The 17,111-nt window shown below is 41.6% G+C and overlaps 1 protein-coding gene across 2 annotated transcripts; it reads right to left on the bottom strand.

Moving 5' to 3' along the window:
- Positions 1–475: 475 nt before the first annotated feature.
- snx1a (sorting nexin 1a) lies at positions 476–17,107 on the bottom strand. Of its 2 annotated transcripts, none has more exons than XM_034236085.1 (15): positions 16,817–17,107; positions 12,788–13,994; positions 11,635–11,774; positions 11,275–11,353; positions 10,989–11,032; positions 9,813–9,954; positions 9,650–9,728; positions 9,446–9,521; positions 9,105–9,218; positions 8,135–8,228; positions 6,350–6,555; positions 5,732–5,875; positions 5,011–5,091; positions 4,854–4,925; positions 476–2,859 (listed from the first exon to the last, which is right to left on the bottom strand). In XM_034236085.1, exons 1-15 carry the CDS (start codon positions 16,943–16,945, stop codon positions 2,809–2,811), a joined length of 2,658 nt encoding a protein of 885 aa, XP_034091976.1. In that variant the 5' UTR covers positions 16,946–17,107; the 3' UTR covers positions 476–2,808. The 2 variants fall into 2 exon arrangements, with proteins under 2 accessions (XP_034091976.1, XP_034091977.1); XM_034236086.1 differs by lacking the exon at positions 16,817–17,107 and adding an exon at positions 16,179–16,318.
- Positions 17,108–17,111: the final 4 nt, after the last annotated feature.

The following is a 17,111-nucleotide window of genomic DNA, read 5'->3' as shown; positions in this document are numbered from 1 at the left end:
CCTACCCCGCTGCTACCAGCCGGATATCTGACTGAGCTGTCTGAGTTGCATTGTGGTTAATGTAGGCGCCAGATTTTGAAAAACACTTCAGTGTGGAATAAAAAGACAATTTGATTTATGAAGCAAGTTTAACTTTGCTGTTTCTTTTCCAAAATATCCTAAAGTCCCACTTAAAAACGGGTAAAAATGTTCATACCTGGTCCTCGTCGTGCGAAGTGAAGCTGAACGAGTGTAATCATGGCATCAGTTTACTTTCCTTACATCACTTTCACTTCATGACTATGGACATTTACACATGCATCTTGCATGAGGATATTATCATAACTTGTGATAATTGATAATCAATACTCTATTGAGCTGCTGAGATCTGAAGTTTGAACTGATATAAAAGTGAATGGAAACCAGCCCCCCCCCCAAGTGTTGACACACTATACTATGACTGTTAAAGTAAGACACAGAAGTCGGAAGCTCTTAATGAAATTTCCAAGTGTAAACAGTGCAACTTTTATTGATTTGTTTCAAAAGTAATTTCTATGACACATGATGACGTACAGTATGAAGTCACACCAACAACCAGATTTAAGTGCTGTCTAACAACAGTTTAAAACAAGCGTGCATCTTACTGTGAGAAAAACAAACGGAAAACTGTGCAAAGAAATGTCTGCAAGTTAAGAGATGATGACAAATGACACAGCTTCAATTAAAGTGTGTGCAAATGTGACATTAAAGCTGTAATCAAAGGATGGCACCGGTTTGATACCGTGTGCAGGATGACGGATGAATTAGGTTCATTATGACATCAGTACGTTTAGTATTTGACATTAATCTCATGTCTACAAGTCAGCATCAAGTCCTTTTTTTGTTTTGCCCATTTACTAGAAAATTATTTTATTTAGAGCTGAATCAATCAGACAATCAACAGAAGTATTCACCAACACAGATGTTAATTAGTAACAGTGCATCAAGCACAAATGCCCTCCCGTCGCCGGTTCCACTTTCTGTTTTTCTGTTAAATCAAAAAGGTACCCTGTGGATTTTTGTTTACAGTTGTGTTAACATTCACTGTTGAGTGCTTCTTAGCGCTCTAACAGATGAGTTGAATTCACTTGCCGAGCCATCTTGTGTGAAACAATATGAAATATACAATTGTTTGTTTTATTTGCAGCCATCCATTTACTAGCTAGCGGTCCTACTCCGTGGCCATTTCTCAATGTCGCGTATACCTCCTGCAGAGCCACTATTTCAAGTATACTATCGAGAGGCGCCGAAGGACTGTTTAAATGCATGTTAAATGCCCAGCATTCGGCGCCACTCGATGACGTAGTATACTTGAAATAGTGGCTCTGCAGCATGTGTACTCGACATTGAGAAACGGTCCTTGACTTTGTTGGCTAACAAACACAAGCTGTCGACCAGCAGAAACAAAACGTAGAAAAGTGTCTTCATAATGCTGTTACTGGTCAAAATTCCACAGGGTACCTTTAAAACAAAACTATAGATTAAACCATTGTATGATGACACCTTAGGCTCTGGGAACCATTTTACAATATTTTGAGTCATTTTATAGACTAAGCATTTAATTTTCAGACAAAAACAAAATGAAAATAAGTGTTAGTTGCAGCCCTCGTATTACTGACAACCACGTCTCAAAGAAAGACTCAGAACCCTCACATCCAGGCAGCCTTTGGTTTGCATTACGTCACTAACGCAGGAGAATCCACTTGCAGAGACTTGAAGCTCTTCAGGCTGATCCTTACAGTGGAAACGCAGCATTCACTGTATGACTAGTCATCAGTGAATCGTTAAACTGGCACTTACAGTTCTGCATTACCACGGGAAAATGATTCATTCATAAATCTCACTGTGAGGATTACCCGTTTCAAGTCTGTGCAAGTTCATTTTCATACAGAAGGCTGTCTGGAAAGTAACACATTCACAAAGAAAACAATGTAGCGTTATAAACTAGAATATAGTGGAAAAAAAACTTAATTTGTAGTAAATGGGCTTTAACATGAGACGCCAGTTTGGTTAAACTCAGCTTTGACATTTTGTGGCTGTTCTCTACAACTGAGAACACGTTTCTCCCATTTTAAAAAAAACCCTTAAACACCCCTCTGACTTCAAAAGGCACAGACATGTGTAGTTATAAGAGTTTGATTGAAACAAGATCTACAAAAAGTGAGCTCACAAGCTTTGACCTATGATGCCCCCCCCCCCACCCCGACCGCAGCGGTAATAATCTAATGCCTCAACACCCTGCACCCATAGTAGTTTAACTCTTAAAGAAAAACAAACAATAACAAAAACATGGCTGGTATTTCATTATCTTATCCACCTGGTGGAAGTGCTCAGAATTCATTTCTTTTTTTTGTATCCGTTGGAGTCATTTAAAAGCAGAGTGAGACTCTAGGCCACTTTCTTCACCTGGGTCCCCAGAGAGTGTGCTGAGAGAGCAGCCGCGCTGTAAACAAGACCCACTGCTGATGGAGGAGAAATCCTGAGAACAACGGACTCATTTCCCTTCTCTTGTGGAAAACTAATGGAATCATTCACCTGCTTTCTCTTTCTCGTGTGTCCTTAATCTTTGTATACTGTATGCAAACTCTTTTTTCATCTAATAAGAAAATATTTGTGGAAGGTTAAATGAAAATATACAATTATTAATAGAGTACAGAGCTATATGTTAAAGGTGATTAAAAAAAACTGGTTGATTGTATCTCCCTTTACAATGCGCGCATTTTCCTTGGTTTAAAGGCAAGAGGTAAAGTGTATAAGAAGAAGGCCGCCTGGAGAGAAGGAGCTCCAGCGCTAGGCGATAGCTTTGGCTTCTGGTAAGAAAGCCTCCCAGTACTTTATGAGCTGCAGAGAGAAGAGAGACAGGGTCAGGGTCCTTCATATTCAACACATGAGAAGGGGTTATAACATACAGGGTATATGCAGGAATCCTGAAGTCAAATGTAAAACCGTTTAAGACCTTTTTTTAAGACCCTTTCCATACATTTTAAGACCTCATCGCCACTTTGAGTTTTAACCGGTTACATTGGCGACACACTTTACCTCACATTGACTATATGCAGTATTGATTGTCCTTCCTCCTTATCTTCCAACCATTTGGACGCAGACTTGCATTTCCCCATAACGATGTTGTTTAGCAACCGGCGTAAACGGACCTTCGCGCGCTATCAAGCAGTGAGCGTGCGATGTCCTGTTCAGATGACGTCAAATCCAACGGGATGCCATCAATAAACTACACAGAATCACACTACACGCCTACGCAATGATTACATTCAGGCAGACTGTAGAATACAACCTCTTTGGACCATTTATATACTTATTGGAAACAAGATACAAAATGTAATACCTTGGAAAATGCCCTTTAATACTTTTTAATAGCATTAATTTTCGCTAAATTTATCAACTTTTAATACTTTTTAAGACCCCGCGGACACCCTGTGATCTATAGGATTTACATCAGGTGGACATTTTCCAATTATAAATCACTTCTACAAAAAACACATTTACTATGTCAAGCTAAAATTACAAATATTGTAGGAGCCATTTTGTGAAATGTTACCCCACTCAATAAGGCGGAGTCAAGTTTTATCTTCGCAGGCCGTTTGATTTATTTGTCATTTAGCTAATTTTCTATACAGATTTATAGCTGCAGATAGTCCCATTCACTTCCAGACATACACTCGCTCGCTCTCCACATATACATGCTACAAACGTACCCTCCCTCTCTCTCTCTCTCTCTAAAGGGATAGGCGCCCTTACTTTGCCAGACCCTATTATTTTTAACACTTTTTTCCCCTTAGTTTATCATAATTGAAAAATGCATGGATTTTGGACGAAACTTTGTGCTTAAAACTTTGGAAAAGGGTTAGTCTTTCAATGTTTGTGGCTATCTATTTAAATAAACCCATCAACAGATGAATTTATAATAAAATGATTTCATTCGTAAAGCTTCAAATATTTCATACGTCTATCCTTAAGTATTTCTGAATAAGCTACAAATCATTTTAACATAAATTTGAAATATTCTGTAACATAAGGCACTTCCACACCAAGTACTTTGCCGTACTTAGTTCCCAGTACTTAGTTCATCAGAACTCTTTAGTTCTCATGAACTAAGTACAGATCGCGTTCACACCGGAATAAGTTCCCTGGGGAAGGATTAGTCAAATGAAGCCGCTGACGTCACTTCTTCTTCTTCTGCTTTGGGTTTACTGGCAGGCCGCAAACCACTTCACGGCGTATACTGCCGCCCAAAGTCCCCGGAGTTGGGGACTGGCTTCAGTAGAAGCTGCTGGGACTCCCAGCAGCTTCTACTGAAGCCTTCCGAGTAAATCGCCAGAACGCCGACACCTCCTCATCTCCACTGCTCCCATGTTTTCTTTTGTGTTGCCACAAGTTAGTCTCTCTCCGTTGGTGCGCTGGGCTAATGCTAATAATGCTAATAATGCTAATGCCAGCAAATAAAATGGCGGCTTCACAAAACTTTTCAAAGTTTTACAGGGCGTGGTTTGCAATCCGCCCAGCCAATCAGAAATGGGAACCTTTTTCTCCCAAGAAAGTACCTGCTCTCTAGCAGGGACGGAAAAGGGGGTGAAAAGGTTCTCATGAACTATGTTCTAGTTCCGGATTTTTTTGGTGTGAACGCAACATTTCAAGAACTATCGGAACTATACTGGGAAAAGTACTCCGGTGTGAAAGCGCCTATAGCGAGTCAAAAACAGGACTCCCATAGTTTAAAAAGTATCAAACTCTATATAAATGTACGCCGACCGGTTTGACAAGAAGGATATTTGATTATAAACGTGTTAAATACTCATGTTTGACCAAAGGACACTCACCTGTTGCTGAGACTGCAGCAGACACTCCAGGTAATTAATGATCTCTCTTTTACAGTTCCTGGCCTTCTCCTTCTGTTGGATCAAACAAAAACAACTCTGTAAGCGATAATGTTTCCAAAAGTCCAGTACCTGAATGCAGCACAGATAACATCAGTACCTCAAAGCGCACCACTTCCTTGCGCACGGTAGCAGAAACTCTTTCAAAGTCCCTCTCGTACTGCGTCACCTTGGCCTCCCACTGAGAGGAGCAGAGGAGAAGATCAAAGACTCGCAGTAAAGAGGCGCCATCATGTCATGGTATCAAAGAAAGGAGGTATTGAAAGTAGGGAAGTAAATGGTCATCGTATATTAATATTGAGTTTAAAAATCCGAAATTATAAGTTAAAAGTATCTCAGATTCCTGCCTAAGAAAGTTATTTATATTAGAAAATAAAACGTAATGAAATATTTTACATTTTGTGTTCAGTATTTCCTTCATTTTAGATTTTTTATTGACATCCCAAATATTGACTGACTGTGTTTTTATGACTTCTAACTATTAAACAGTGCTGCAATGAATCCATTAGTTATTCAAATGGAAAGGAAGGAGATTAATATACATTTTATTACAGTATAAAGCATATTCATTATAAGGTAAGTACTAATATATCTAATAAATATTGTGTCCTGACTATAACGAGGTTAATAAAAAAAACAGGTATGATTAAAAATCTAATTTGTTTCAACGTGCTTCCTGTTTCTGATGATGGGAACAATATAAAGGCTCTCATCACTCTAACATTGTACTCCATCTTGAATTTTTTTTTTTTATCTCCAGCACTCTCAGGCATCACAGTCTCATCTGGAGTTGTTCACGTTGTGGATATCGCCCTGCGTACCTCAGCGATCTCCTCTTTGGCCAGCTGCAGCTTGTCGGGCTTGTTCGCCCACAGCAGCTTGGCCTCTGTCTCTCTCTTCTTCTGCAGAGCGGTCTGAGCGTCCTGCCAGCGCTGCCACGCCTTCATCCGGTGATCAAACGACCCCTGAGACACACACACACACACACACACACACACACACACACACACATCACTAAAAGCTTAAGCCATTAAAGCAAGGCTACTATTCAGAAGTGCTTTTATCAGTAATAATTGCAGTTTCACCTGTAGTGGGGCTTTGCAATTAAAGAATTTTAATTATTTAATTATACCAGATTTCAAAGTAAACCTTTGCTTATATTTTCATTTGAAATAAATGTATTCAAGTGAGGGAAGAAGCTGCTCGGGTCTTGCTCAATCCTTAGGTCTACACTTAAATGTATAGAAGTACAATTCGACACAGCTTATTATGAAGTACTCTGAAATCGACATATCCAGTCTGCTAATTTATTTATATACACCTCAAGTGACCTTTGGAGTCAAAGTGATTCTGTTACAATGTAGATTATATTTTAATTAAACTTTTTGAGAAAATAATTAGAGTCAAGACATGTAGAAATGAACAGGTTTCCTCCGTACCCTGACGGCTCCCAGCAGGCGGATGTAGTCTGCGATGAGCTCTGCGAAGCTGAAGGTGTCGTTGGCGGCCTGGTCCTGGTGCAGCTGCTCCATCTTGTCCTCCACCTCGGCCAGCTGAGAGAGGGCGCGGGACAGAGCCGTGTTGTCCTCCGCACTGCCCAGCATCGCCGTGCTCTTAGCGAAGCCGGCCGTGTTCAACGACAGCTCTGGAGAGGGAACAGTTCAAAAACTTAATGACAATACTCCACTTTTTTTATTTTATTTAAAGAATTATATAGAAAACATCCAACAACCTATAGTAGGCTGAAGAAGTGCTATGACAAATACACATGCATTTGCTGAGGCAAGTAGTTGAATCTTTCGTTCTCCTTTTTGAGGATTACTGCAGTCTGGCGGGTCTTAGGGGTTTTCTGTTTCTGTCTTATCCCGTCATTGTGTATTTTGGTTTATTTTTGTCATTGCTATTACTGTAGTGGTCTTTTTATGCTATTATCATTATTGTTTTGTCACTTTTTTTTTATATAGCACCTGCATTTGTACTCTGTATTTTCTCCTGTCATTGTGTTATGTGTGGGAAAAACCATCACACATCATTAGGCGCTTTCACACCGGAGTACTTTTCCCAGGAACAGTTCCGATAGTTCCTGGGATTTTGCGTTCACACCAAAAAGATCTGGAACTAGAACTTTTTTTGCATTAGCATTATTAGCATTAGCCCAGCGCACCAACGGAGAGAGACTAACTTATGGCAACACAAAAAAAACATGGGAGCGGTGGAGATGAGGAGGTGTCTGCGTTCGGGCGATTTACTCGGAAGGCTCCAGTAGAAGCTGCTGGGACTCCCAGCTAATACTAATAATGCTAATGCAAGCAAATAAAATGGTGGCTTCCCAAAACCTTTTGGGAGTGTTACGTGGCGTGGTTTGCAATCCGCCCAGCCAATCAGAAATGGGAACCTTTTTCTCCCAAGAAAGTCCCTGCTCTCTAGACGGGACTGAAAAGGGGGTGGAAAGGTTCTCATGAACTAAGTTCTAGTTCCGGATTTTTTTTGGTGTGAACGCACATTTTCGGAACTATATCGGAACTAAACTGGGAAAAGTACTCCGGTGTGAAAGCGCCTATTGGGCCCAGAAAGACTTTTCCCGATTGACTAACATTGGGAAAGAAACGTCTGTAAATCAGCGGATAATTTAAAAAAAAAAACTAAATAAACTACCCAGTATTCTCCATTAATTCTACTGAGCCGAGAGTGGGAGCTTGGGGGGCGAGGCTTAAGGGGCGCATGCTCTGTGCACATACAGGTTCTTCTGCTCTGGAAGCTAGGCATGATGGGTAATCTGTGACGTTTCGCTCTCTCAAAAGTTGGGCCATTTTGTCCTCATGCGCCAATGAGCAGCTCTCATAGGAAAGAACGAGACCCCGCCTCCCACGCTGTATCCAGTTCTTATTATACATCCATGCTTCATTTGCGTAATCCTCCCTCAGGGACTTATTCCGGTGTGAACGCGATCTGCTCTTTAGTTCCGATGAACTAAGTACTGGGAACTAAGTACGGCAAAGTACTTGATGTGAAAGCGCCATGAGAACAAATACTGAAAATACTCCAAGAATAAAGGGATAGGATCTTGGAAAAACGTGGTGTTTTTTTTGTCACGGAACCACTTCAGGAGGTTGGATCAAAGTCATCTCCCCAAAGTTGCTGTTGCTTGTCACCACCGTTATGTGTCATTATTATTCTCAAAATCAGACGTATAATAATCAGTGTTTGAGGGGGAGGGGGCTGACCTTTCCTGTGGACCACCAGAGACTCCACCAATGCGTGGAGCTTCCTGAAGTGCTGATCTGAAGACTCCACCTCCTGCAGCTTCTCCTCAAACCACTGCAGGAAAACACGTCATTTATTACTATTTCTGTAACTATAGCTCTTAAATCCATTTCAAATCTATAATAACTTCTGTTGTTTTCACTGTCTACACTTTGTCATCTGTGAGGCATTTTGAACTGCATATACCAAAGGTGTCATACAAATACACTTGGATTGATTAATGATTGAAATAACATGTACATTTTTAAATGTTAAAAATCTTAAACATGTGAAGTTACACCGAGTCAAACAACTTGAAAAATGATTCAATCACATCTTTGTACGAGAATTGAACTACAATATTTCCCCAAACTTTTATGGTTACTAAGGTGAAATAATTACAAGTAAGCGAATGATAGACTTTCTAGATTCATAAACACTGATCCTTCATGTATTTATATGACGACTATTTAGTGCTTTCATGGAAATGTATTTAGCTTAAAACAAACTGGAAAGCTTTTGCCTGTGTGTGTGTGTGTGTGTGTGTGTGTGTGTGTGTGTGTGTGTGTGTGTGTTAGATAGTTAAAACTGTTATCTTGCACGTATGCAAACACACTGGACACAAATAAGTGAATCAATAGAACCAGATCAGTTTAGAAAGTCATGTTCTGATCATTTAAGAGCAATATAAACCCAATGAAGACATGTTTCCCTTAGTGCAGGTTCACCTCAGAATACATTCAGGTTGAATTATGAAACTCAAACAAGAAAACAGACTCATGTCAAGCAACAAAAAAACTCCCTAATCTGTTGGCCCAGTGCCGTCAGACTTGAACTGGGAGCTGGAAATGTTCTGCTTTTTACTGGATAATACAAATCTGCTGTTCAAAACAGTTGTGATTCTGAAGAAGCCCTGATGCAGCGGGAGTGTCTGTTTACATCTGGACTCACCACGTCTGACTCGTTCATTTTGATGGTCATTTTACTGACAGCATCTGTTGCTTTGTTGATCATTTTCAGGAAGCCGGCGCCACTCAGAGCCTGGGTGCTCGTTGCTCTGGGCAACTGGAGACACAGACACACAGTTATTAAATATTTAAAAACGTAATAAAACTTCAGATAAACAAATGGATTAAGATGTATAACACATCCCTCGATGCTGTATAGATTGTTCAATCGGAAAGTTATGACGTGCTAAAGTTAAGCACAGACAGGTTTGTGGGCTTTGAGAGAACAGTATTTAACATGTTTGTCTTGTAAAAAGCCCCAGAGAATTCCCAAATGCGTCTCACCTCATCTCTCTCCAGAAACTCTCTGACATCAGGATCCTGGAGGAGTGACGGGTGATTTACCACCCTCTGGAGATACCTGGTGAGGAGGAACAATGGAAATAAAACTCACTATCAGCTTCACTGTTTAATAAAGATTTAATGAACAGAAGGGCGGGACTACTTACAGCTTGGTAACACAATTTATTTTCATTCTTCCTGTCTTACCTCTCCAGAGCAGCTCTTCTTCTCTCCACAAAGTCTGCTGCGGAAGAATCATCCTTTCCCACCTTCACCTTTGTCATTCCTGTAAGAGAACATCCCTTCTTATAGCTGCTGGAAAGTATATTCACAGTTACACTATTAAGAGGAAACAGCCAAGTCAGCCTACCCAGGATGCTCTTCTCTGGAGGCGGAGGCACGATGAATCCATTTGGTCCATGTTTTTCAGAAAGCTTCTCGTAGAGGCCGAGGAAGTCGCTGAAGCGGCGCCTCACGGTGAACGTCTTGTTGCGGAACATCGGCATTTGGGTCTGAAACATGTTTTCATATTATTTAAATCGTATGTGACGTTCCTAAAACACTTTAATTTGGTTGATTACTACTCAGGGTATATGCAGGAATCCTGAAGTCAGATGTAAAACCTTTTAAGACCTTTTTAAAGACCCTTTCCATACATTTTAAGACCTCATCGCCACTTAGAGTTCTAACCGGTTATCTTGGCGACACACTTCACCTCACATTGACTATATGCAGTATTGATTGTCCTTCCTCCTTATCTTCCAACCATTTGGACGCAGACTTGCATTTCCCCATAACGATGTTGTTTAACAACCGGCGTAAACGGACCTCCGCGCGCTATCAAGCAGTGAGCGTGCGATGTCCTGTTCAGATGACGTCAAATCCAACGGGATGCCATCAATAAACTACACAGAATCACACTACACACCTACGCAATGATTACATTCAGGCAGACTGTAGAATGCAACCTCTTTGGACACTTTATATACTTATTGAAAACAAGCTACAAAATGTAATACCTTGGAAAATGCCGTTTGAGCATTAATTTTCGCTAAATTGATCAACTTTTAATACTTTTTAAGACCCCGCGGACACCCTGTGATCTATAGGATTTACATCAGGTGGACATTTTCCAATTATAAATCACTTCTACAAAAAACACATTTACTATGTCAAGCTAAAATTACAAATATTGTAGGAGCCATTTTGTGAAATGTTACCCCACTCAATAAGGCGGAGAGTCACGTTTTATCTTCGCAGGCCGTTAGATTTATTTGCCATTTAGCTAATTTTCTATACAGATTTATAGCCTTAATTTTCGCTAAATTGATTTATCAACCTTTAATACTTTTTAAGACCCCGCGGACCCCCTGGTGATGTAATCCTTGTCTGCTATTCAAGAACAGTGCATGGCCGTTACTCCTGAAAAACGCTGACCAGCACTTCCTGTTGCCACACATCTGATGAGTAACTGCTAACGTCCTCTGGATTTAAGATGACACACTTTTTGTCATATGAAAAGCTGCATATCAATATATGTGTTTACCTGTGTGGTTACTTTGTAGCCCATGTAGGCGTTCATTCCATCACCTGTTGAAAAAAAGGGATAAAAGTCAGTCAAAAATAGACAAATTGATTATTAGAATATTAGTTAAGTCAAGCTGAATGGAGGTTTTCCTTTGTGATCTTTTAGCCCCTCTTTTTGGTTCCTTTGTCTTTTTCACATGAGCACCTCAGAATAAATGTTGCCTGCTTAACTCTTACAGTCCAAAACTAATTACAAGCCTTATTGCAATTCAATAAATAATAAAACAGATCATAAACATCCTTACCAACTTTTTCAGGATCTTTAACAGACACCAGGATCTCAAATTTGTCTTCCTGTTCTTCTTCTTCTTCCTCCTCTTCCAACTGAAACAAATATTGAACATATAGTTAAACACTGACAGTGGCATTGATCTGCTGTCACCAAACATTTATATGGAAGTTCATTTTGAAACGTTGGCTCTGGTGCTAAACCAGTCGGAAAATACTAATTGAACGACCAACTGAGCTTCTCAAAAGACCGTCCAGAAAACTTGAATTAGCAATTCCTCAAACGGTTTTTTAAGTCATTCCTTTGTTGCAGTCTATTGGGATTTTCATTCTGAGATAATGTGTGTGTGTGTGTGTGTGTGTGTGTGTGTGTGTACCTCCTCCAGGGCAGCAGCTTGTGGCTTCACCAGGCTGGCAGCAGCTGACAGGGGGGCGGCGGCGGACGTAGACGGTGCGACTGTCACATCTTTCTTTCTCTCTTCCCGCGGACTGTCGAGGGAAAGCTCCACTGTGGCTTCTGTCAGGAAGAAACAGAAAAGAAACCAGCCTTTTGTTATTACATGCACAAGGAGGCGTGTGGCACAGTGGCATAGTGCGTTGGTGTTCGGATCAGGAGAGCACAGGTTCAAACCCCACTGCAGTCAGCATGTCGTTCTCGAACTTGCTACCCCCTGATTCGAAGTCCAGCACACTATCCACTGAGCCACAGCCTCCCTCATATATGTCGAGAAATGCATATTATTTTTTTCACTTCTAAGGCTGTCTGAAGCAAAATTGTGCTTAAAAACACATTTAATACCGACATTCACTCTGAAATCATTACCTACAGTTTGCCCTTTTTGCCTCTAGTTTATTACAAACTAGTGTTGTAAACTGAAGTCACAAGTGTCTCATTTATTGGTCAGTTAAAGGGCAACTCCCACATTTCTACTGAAATCTGAGGACTACTCCATACATTATTAAGAGTTGATTAATCGCCTAAAATAATGTATTTGAGTCAGCGTTTTGATAAGGAGGAGGAAAGCATGGAAAAGATAAAGCCATATCTCTGGTTCTGCTGCACTGATTTGAATCCTTTGTGTTTATTTGAACTGTCAATGTGATAATGAATAGCATTACAATGCTGAGTCTGTGGAGAGTTTTATAAATCAACCATGAAATGAATCCCTGCTTAGAATCTTTCCGTTAACCTTTGTTGCGTGTCATCCTCTGTCCGTCTCCCTTCATTTCCTGTAAGCTTTCTACCGTCCGCTAATCCAATAACGACAAACATACCTCCAAAAAATAAAGACTGAAAGGACATTATATGACATCTGGTGCTTTCAAAATGTAGTTCTGGTTATGTTTTTATATGCAGTAAATCGCTTATATAAGTATTTTGATTCTGGAGTGCAGTTATGTGCAGATTTGAATTGAACAGTTCTTATATATCCGGGGGAAAAAAGGGGGTTAAGGAGATTCTGAATGAATTGTTCTTTGTGAACACTACATCCAGATAATGTTCCATAAAACCAAACATAGTGGACCCACCTGCAAATATATCCATGTCCTCTTCAGAGTGGACTCCATTGGTCTTGGAGCTGGCGGCGCTGGTGTTTTTGACGATGGGCACGGTGGCGACGGCTTCCTCACTGAAGAGATCAGCAGGTTCTGCAGGAGTACTGTCCTGCAGAGGCCCCCCCATGTTGCTAACATCAGTGGAAGCAGCTTTGGTTTTGACGGGTTTGTCCTTCGGCTCCGTGCTCACAGCTTTCTTTGAGGTGGCCCCCAGCGGCTCACCGAACAGATCCTCGTCCGCTTCTCCGAAGAGGCTCTTCTGCTGCTTGGCAGGTTTGGTCTGCCGTGCTTCTGTGAAAAAGTCGCTCCCCTCCTCGTCGAAAAGATCGACTGTTGCCGGTGTGGCTATTTTGGCTTCGGCAGCAGCACTAAGGAGGTCAACCAAGGGGTCACTGAACGTTTGGCTGGCAGGCGGTGGCTGTTGTGTTTCAGTGGCTGGCGAAACAGCGCCGAGAAGGTCTTCCAAAGGGTCAAAGAATGCTTTGCTGGCACGCGGTGGTTCTTGTGTTTCAGCAGGTGGGGAATCATCAATGATGATATCAACCAAAGGGTCAGCAAATGTGACGCTGGCAGGCGGTGGCTGTTGTGTTTCTGCGGCGGGCGAAACATCACTGAGAAGGTCTTCCAAAGGGTCAACGAATGCTTGGCTGGCAGGTGGCGGCTGTTCTGTTTTAACGGCTGGCAAATCAGCACCGAGGTTGATAATTGGATCAGAGGAAGTTTCTATTGCTTCCCCTTCCTCATCACTTCCTGTTTTCCCGTCAACAGGTGGAACTGTAACACTACTGGCCTCTTCAACCTTATCCGTTGGCGTTTCTTCAACAGTAACATCTGCTTCTACAACTTCCTCTTGCGGGGCTTCGGTTTCACTTCCAAATATGTCTTCAAATTCCTCCGCGGGCTCGTCTAAAGGGATTTCAGTGTTGTCCTCTTCTGGATCTGCAACGGGACTCTCAGCTGTGTCTTCTTCATCCGGAGAGTCGGTGATGTTGTTAGTTAGGTCAACAAAATCATCCGAGGGGTCGCTCATGACTTTGCTGGATGGTGTGTTTGCTGTTTGGATGCTGACGGGCTCGAATAAGGGGTCATCCATGAGGTCAACGGGAGGTTTAATTAAAACATTACTGGGTTCAATGGTAGGAGACAGTATGCTGTCCATTCCAGTCAGTGGAGGGTTGCTCTGGAGAGAAGGGGGAAAAGATTTCAAATTTTAGAGCATGGGTCTTTTAAACGAGGTACGCGCCCCAAATACGATCAGAGTTACAGTAGAGGGGCGGACTAAACAATTTGATAATGTTTCAAAAGTTGTTTTTCTTTTAAATGTTTTAATGTAGTAGCTTCATTTTGCATGTACCATTAAAATGTATGTATGTACATACATACATGGCACTTAAGGACAACACAGGCCATGGTTCTCAGCAGGAAACCGATGGACTGTCCACTTCAAGTAGGGAATGAGTCCTTACCCCAAGTGAAGGAGTTCAAGTATCTCGGGGTCTTGTTCTCGAGTGAGGGAACAATGGAGCGTGAGATGGGCCGGAGAATCGGAGCAGCGGGAGCGGTACTGCAGTCGCTTTACCGCACCGTTGTGACGAAAAGGGAGCTGAGCCAGAAGGCAAAGCTCTCTGTCTACCGGGCCATTTTTGTTCCTACCCTCACCTATGGTCATGAAGGATGGGTCATGACCGAAAGAACGAGATCGCGGATACAAGCGGCCGAGATGGGTTTTTCTCCGCAGGGTGGCTGGTGTCTCCCTTAGGGATAAGGTGAGAAGTTCGGTCATCAGGGAGGGACTCGGAGTTGAGCCGCTCCTCCTTCGCGTCGAAAGGAGCCAGTTGAGGTGGTTCGGGCACCTAGTTAGGATGCCACCTGGGCGCCTCCCTAGGGAGGTGTTCCAGGCACGTCCAGCTGGGAAGAGACCAAGGGGTAGACCTAGGACCAGGTGGAGGGATTATATCTCTTCGCTGGCCTGGGAGCGCCTTGGGATCCCCCAGTCAGAGCTGGTTGATGTCGCCAGGGAAAAGAAAGTTTGGGGCTCTCTGCTGGAACTGCTACCCCCGCGACCCGACCACGGATAAGCGGAAGAAGATGGACTTAAGGACAACATGTCATGTGCAATTCATTTTTATACATATGAAGCAGGGGGTCCCTGCTTCGTTTATTTCCCGGCTAAGGGGTCTTCCATGTCTTCTAATTGTATGACAAAAAGTCCAAACCCCAAATAAATGCTATAAACACTAAACAGAACGAAGTAGAACATCTGTCAATCGTGTAAAAGATTAACTATATAATCCTTTTTCCTCAGTCAGTTTAATATGCTTTCCATGACGGTCATGAGGGTAGTGGAAGGAATACAGTTTCTTCATATCATAACATGTCTATAAACATTCATAGAAACTGTCCCTCCAGCATTATAGAGGTCTCTGTATCAAGTTAAATGGGTTTTAACTAGGATATTGCACCGACAAAAACTTCCACAAACGTATCAACGTTAAATAAAACAAAAAAATGTTTAGCTGAATTAAACAGGTTTTTTGAGTGATTTTCAGTAGGCAGAGAAAGTGATAAATGTGACTTCCTGTTTGTTGTCATATTAGATTTATGAGTGAAAGCCAGATGCTTTACAACTCATTTGCACTTTATGTTCCACATAATTCTGAGCTGAGCCTCCAGATGACACTTTTGGTAGAACCACTTATTGTGAAGAATGCACAAAGAAAACAAATACATTTAACTTAAGGCTATTCGTGTAATGAATAATGCAAATATTCCCTTGAAATGAAAAAATGATGACTTTATAATGGGAGAAAGCAATGTAGTACGGAGTTATCGAATCATGATTCAAGCTAAATATTGCTCATAAAGAAAATAAAGTCCATTTTTGGTTTATTGTGTACGCCTTACACAACAGTCCTGCAAAAACCTAACTTCCAGGAACTTTCTTTTATTGCATTGGCGGAAATAGCCTATGTTAAACACAACATCCACAATTTGCTGAGTAAGCTTTTCCATGCAGCAGTGAATCCAGCAGGAAAAAAAGGGGAGAAAAAAATCAAAGACAGCGACTTTCCAATCTCCTCTCTGAACTTTGACTGTAGGAAAACATCCGGGTTCTGACCATGTGACCACAGCTCACTCACATGACAGGAGGCTGCTCAGGCCAGCTTTTTAACCTCATTCACAAACCACCAAAAAGGGAGAGTGAATTTTCAAATATATTCATTTGAATAACAACAAAAAATGAGGACGTTCACAAACCACACAGACCTCATTTCCTGTAGCCTACTCCAATTTAACTGCTTCTTGTTTACCTATGCATGGCCTTAAAGTCTGCACATCCAAAATGTTTAAGATGATAGCCTACCTTCAGATTTCAGTGTAAGTTAACCGGAAGTATGGCCGATTTCTGCACAGAAAAGGCTTTAATTTGTGTCATCTGGTTACCCAATTGACCTCATTAAAATCTCAGCCAGCCAGTCCTCCACATTGCAACTTTCAGGAATAAATCAATACCAAAATGGGCGTTTGAAACAGTGTCAAAGATAGCAGGCTGTTTTAAAAAGTCTGAAATTGTGATGAAAGGTGGATTTGTCTGCCTCCTCTCGAAACACTCCTTTGATAATTACAGTAAAGGCTGTAGGTCTACAATTGCACGACACAACAGTTACTAATGTTAACATGATTTGATTACCGTTTCCCCAATGCTAAAAACAAGCTCAATGTTTGTCTTCACCTAACAAAACTTTTGCTAAAATGCGCCTTATTAGCCGTATCTGCTGACGTTAGCTCACCATAATTTTGGCAGTAAATGACAGTAAAAGCTAACTATTCTTAAGGCAGTAGATGTCAGTAAAAGCTAACTATTCTTATGGCAGTAAATGTTAGTAAAAGCGTACTATTCTTATGGCAGTTATTGGCAATTAAAGCTAACTATTCTTATGGCAGTTAACATCAGTTGTTAGCCACATCAGATTAGCTTAGCTTAAAATCAAGCAGACATACTGTGCTCATGAAGAGATCGTCCCCGTCGTCTTCATCACTGTCTCGGCCTCCAACTTCTTCGGTTTCCAGCACATCTTGGTCCTCGGAGTCGGGAAACGGAGGAGGACTACGCTCCGAGCTGGTCGCCATCTTCAAATCTTCTTAAAACAAACACAAGGGGAGGTCCGTCCACAGCTCCCCTTCTTCTGCTCCTTTTAGCGGCTAACGTCAACTCCGCTGCTACAGCTAAAACTGTGGCAGTTCTCCTGAAGACAGTACAACTAAAAGCAGGGGAGGAGGAGTGATCGGCTTCACG

The sequence above is a fragment of the Gymnodraco acuticeps genome, unplaced genomic scaffold (assembly GCF_902827175.1).
Source record: "Gymnodraco acuticeps unplaced genomic scaffold, fGymAcu1.1, whole genome shotgun sequence".
Taxonomy (NCBI): domain Eukaryota; kingdom Metazoa; phylum Chordata; class Actinopteri; order Perciformes; family Bathydraconidae; genus Gymnodraco; species Gymnodraco acuticeps.
This window is presented reverse-complemented; position numbering and strand designations above follow the sequence as displayed.

What these genes read in the sequence shown, in the direction of transcription:
- snx1a (XM_034236085.1), bottom strand. Translation starts at nt 16,945, where the DNA reads ATGGCGACCAGCTCGGAGCGTAGTCCTCCTCCGTTTCCCGACTCCGAG. An exon ending in AAGCTGCTGCCCTGGAGGAG is followed by an intron (nt 11,354 to 11,634) that starts GTACACACACAC and finishes TATTTGTTTCAG; the next exon opens with TTGGAAGAGGAGGAAGAAGA. An exon ending in TCTGGTGGTCCACAGGAAAG is followed by an intron (nt 6,556 to 8,134) that starts GTCAGCCCCCTC and finishes TTCCCTCTCCAG; the next exon opens with AGCTGTCGTTGAACACGGCC.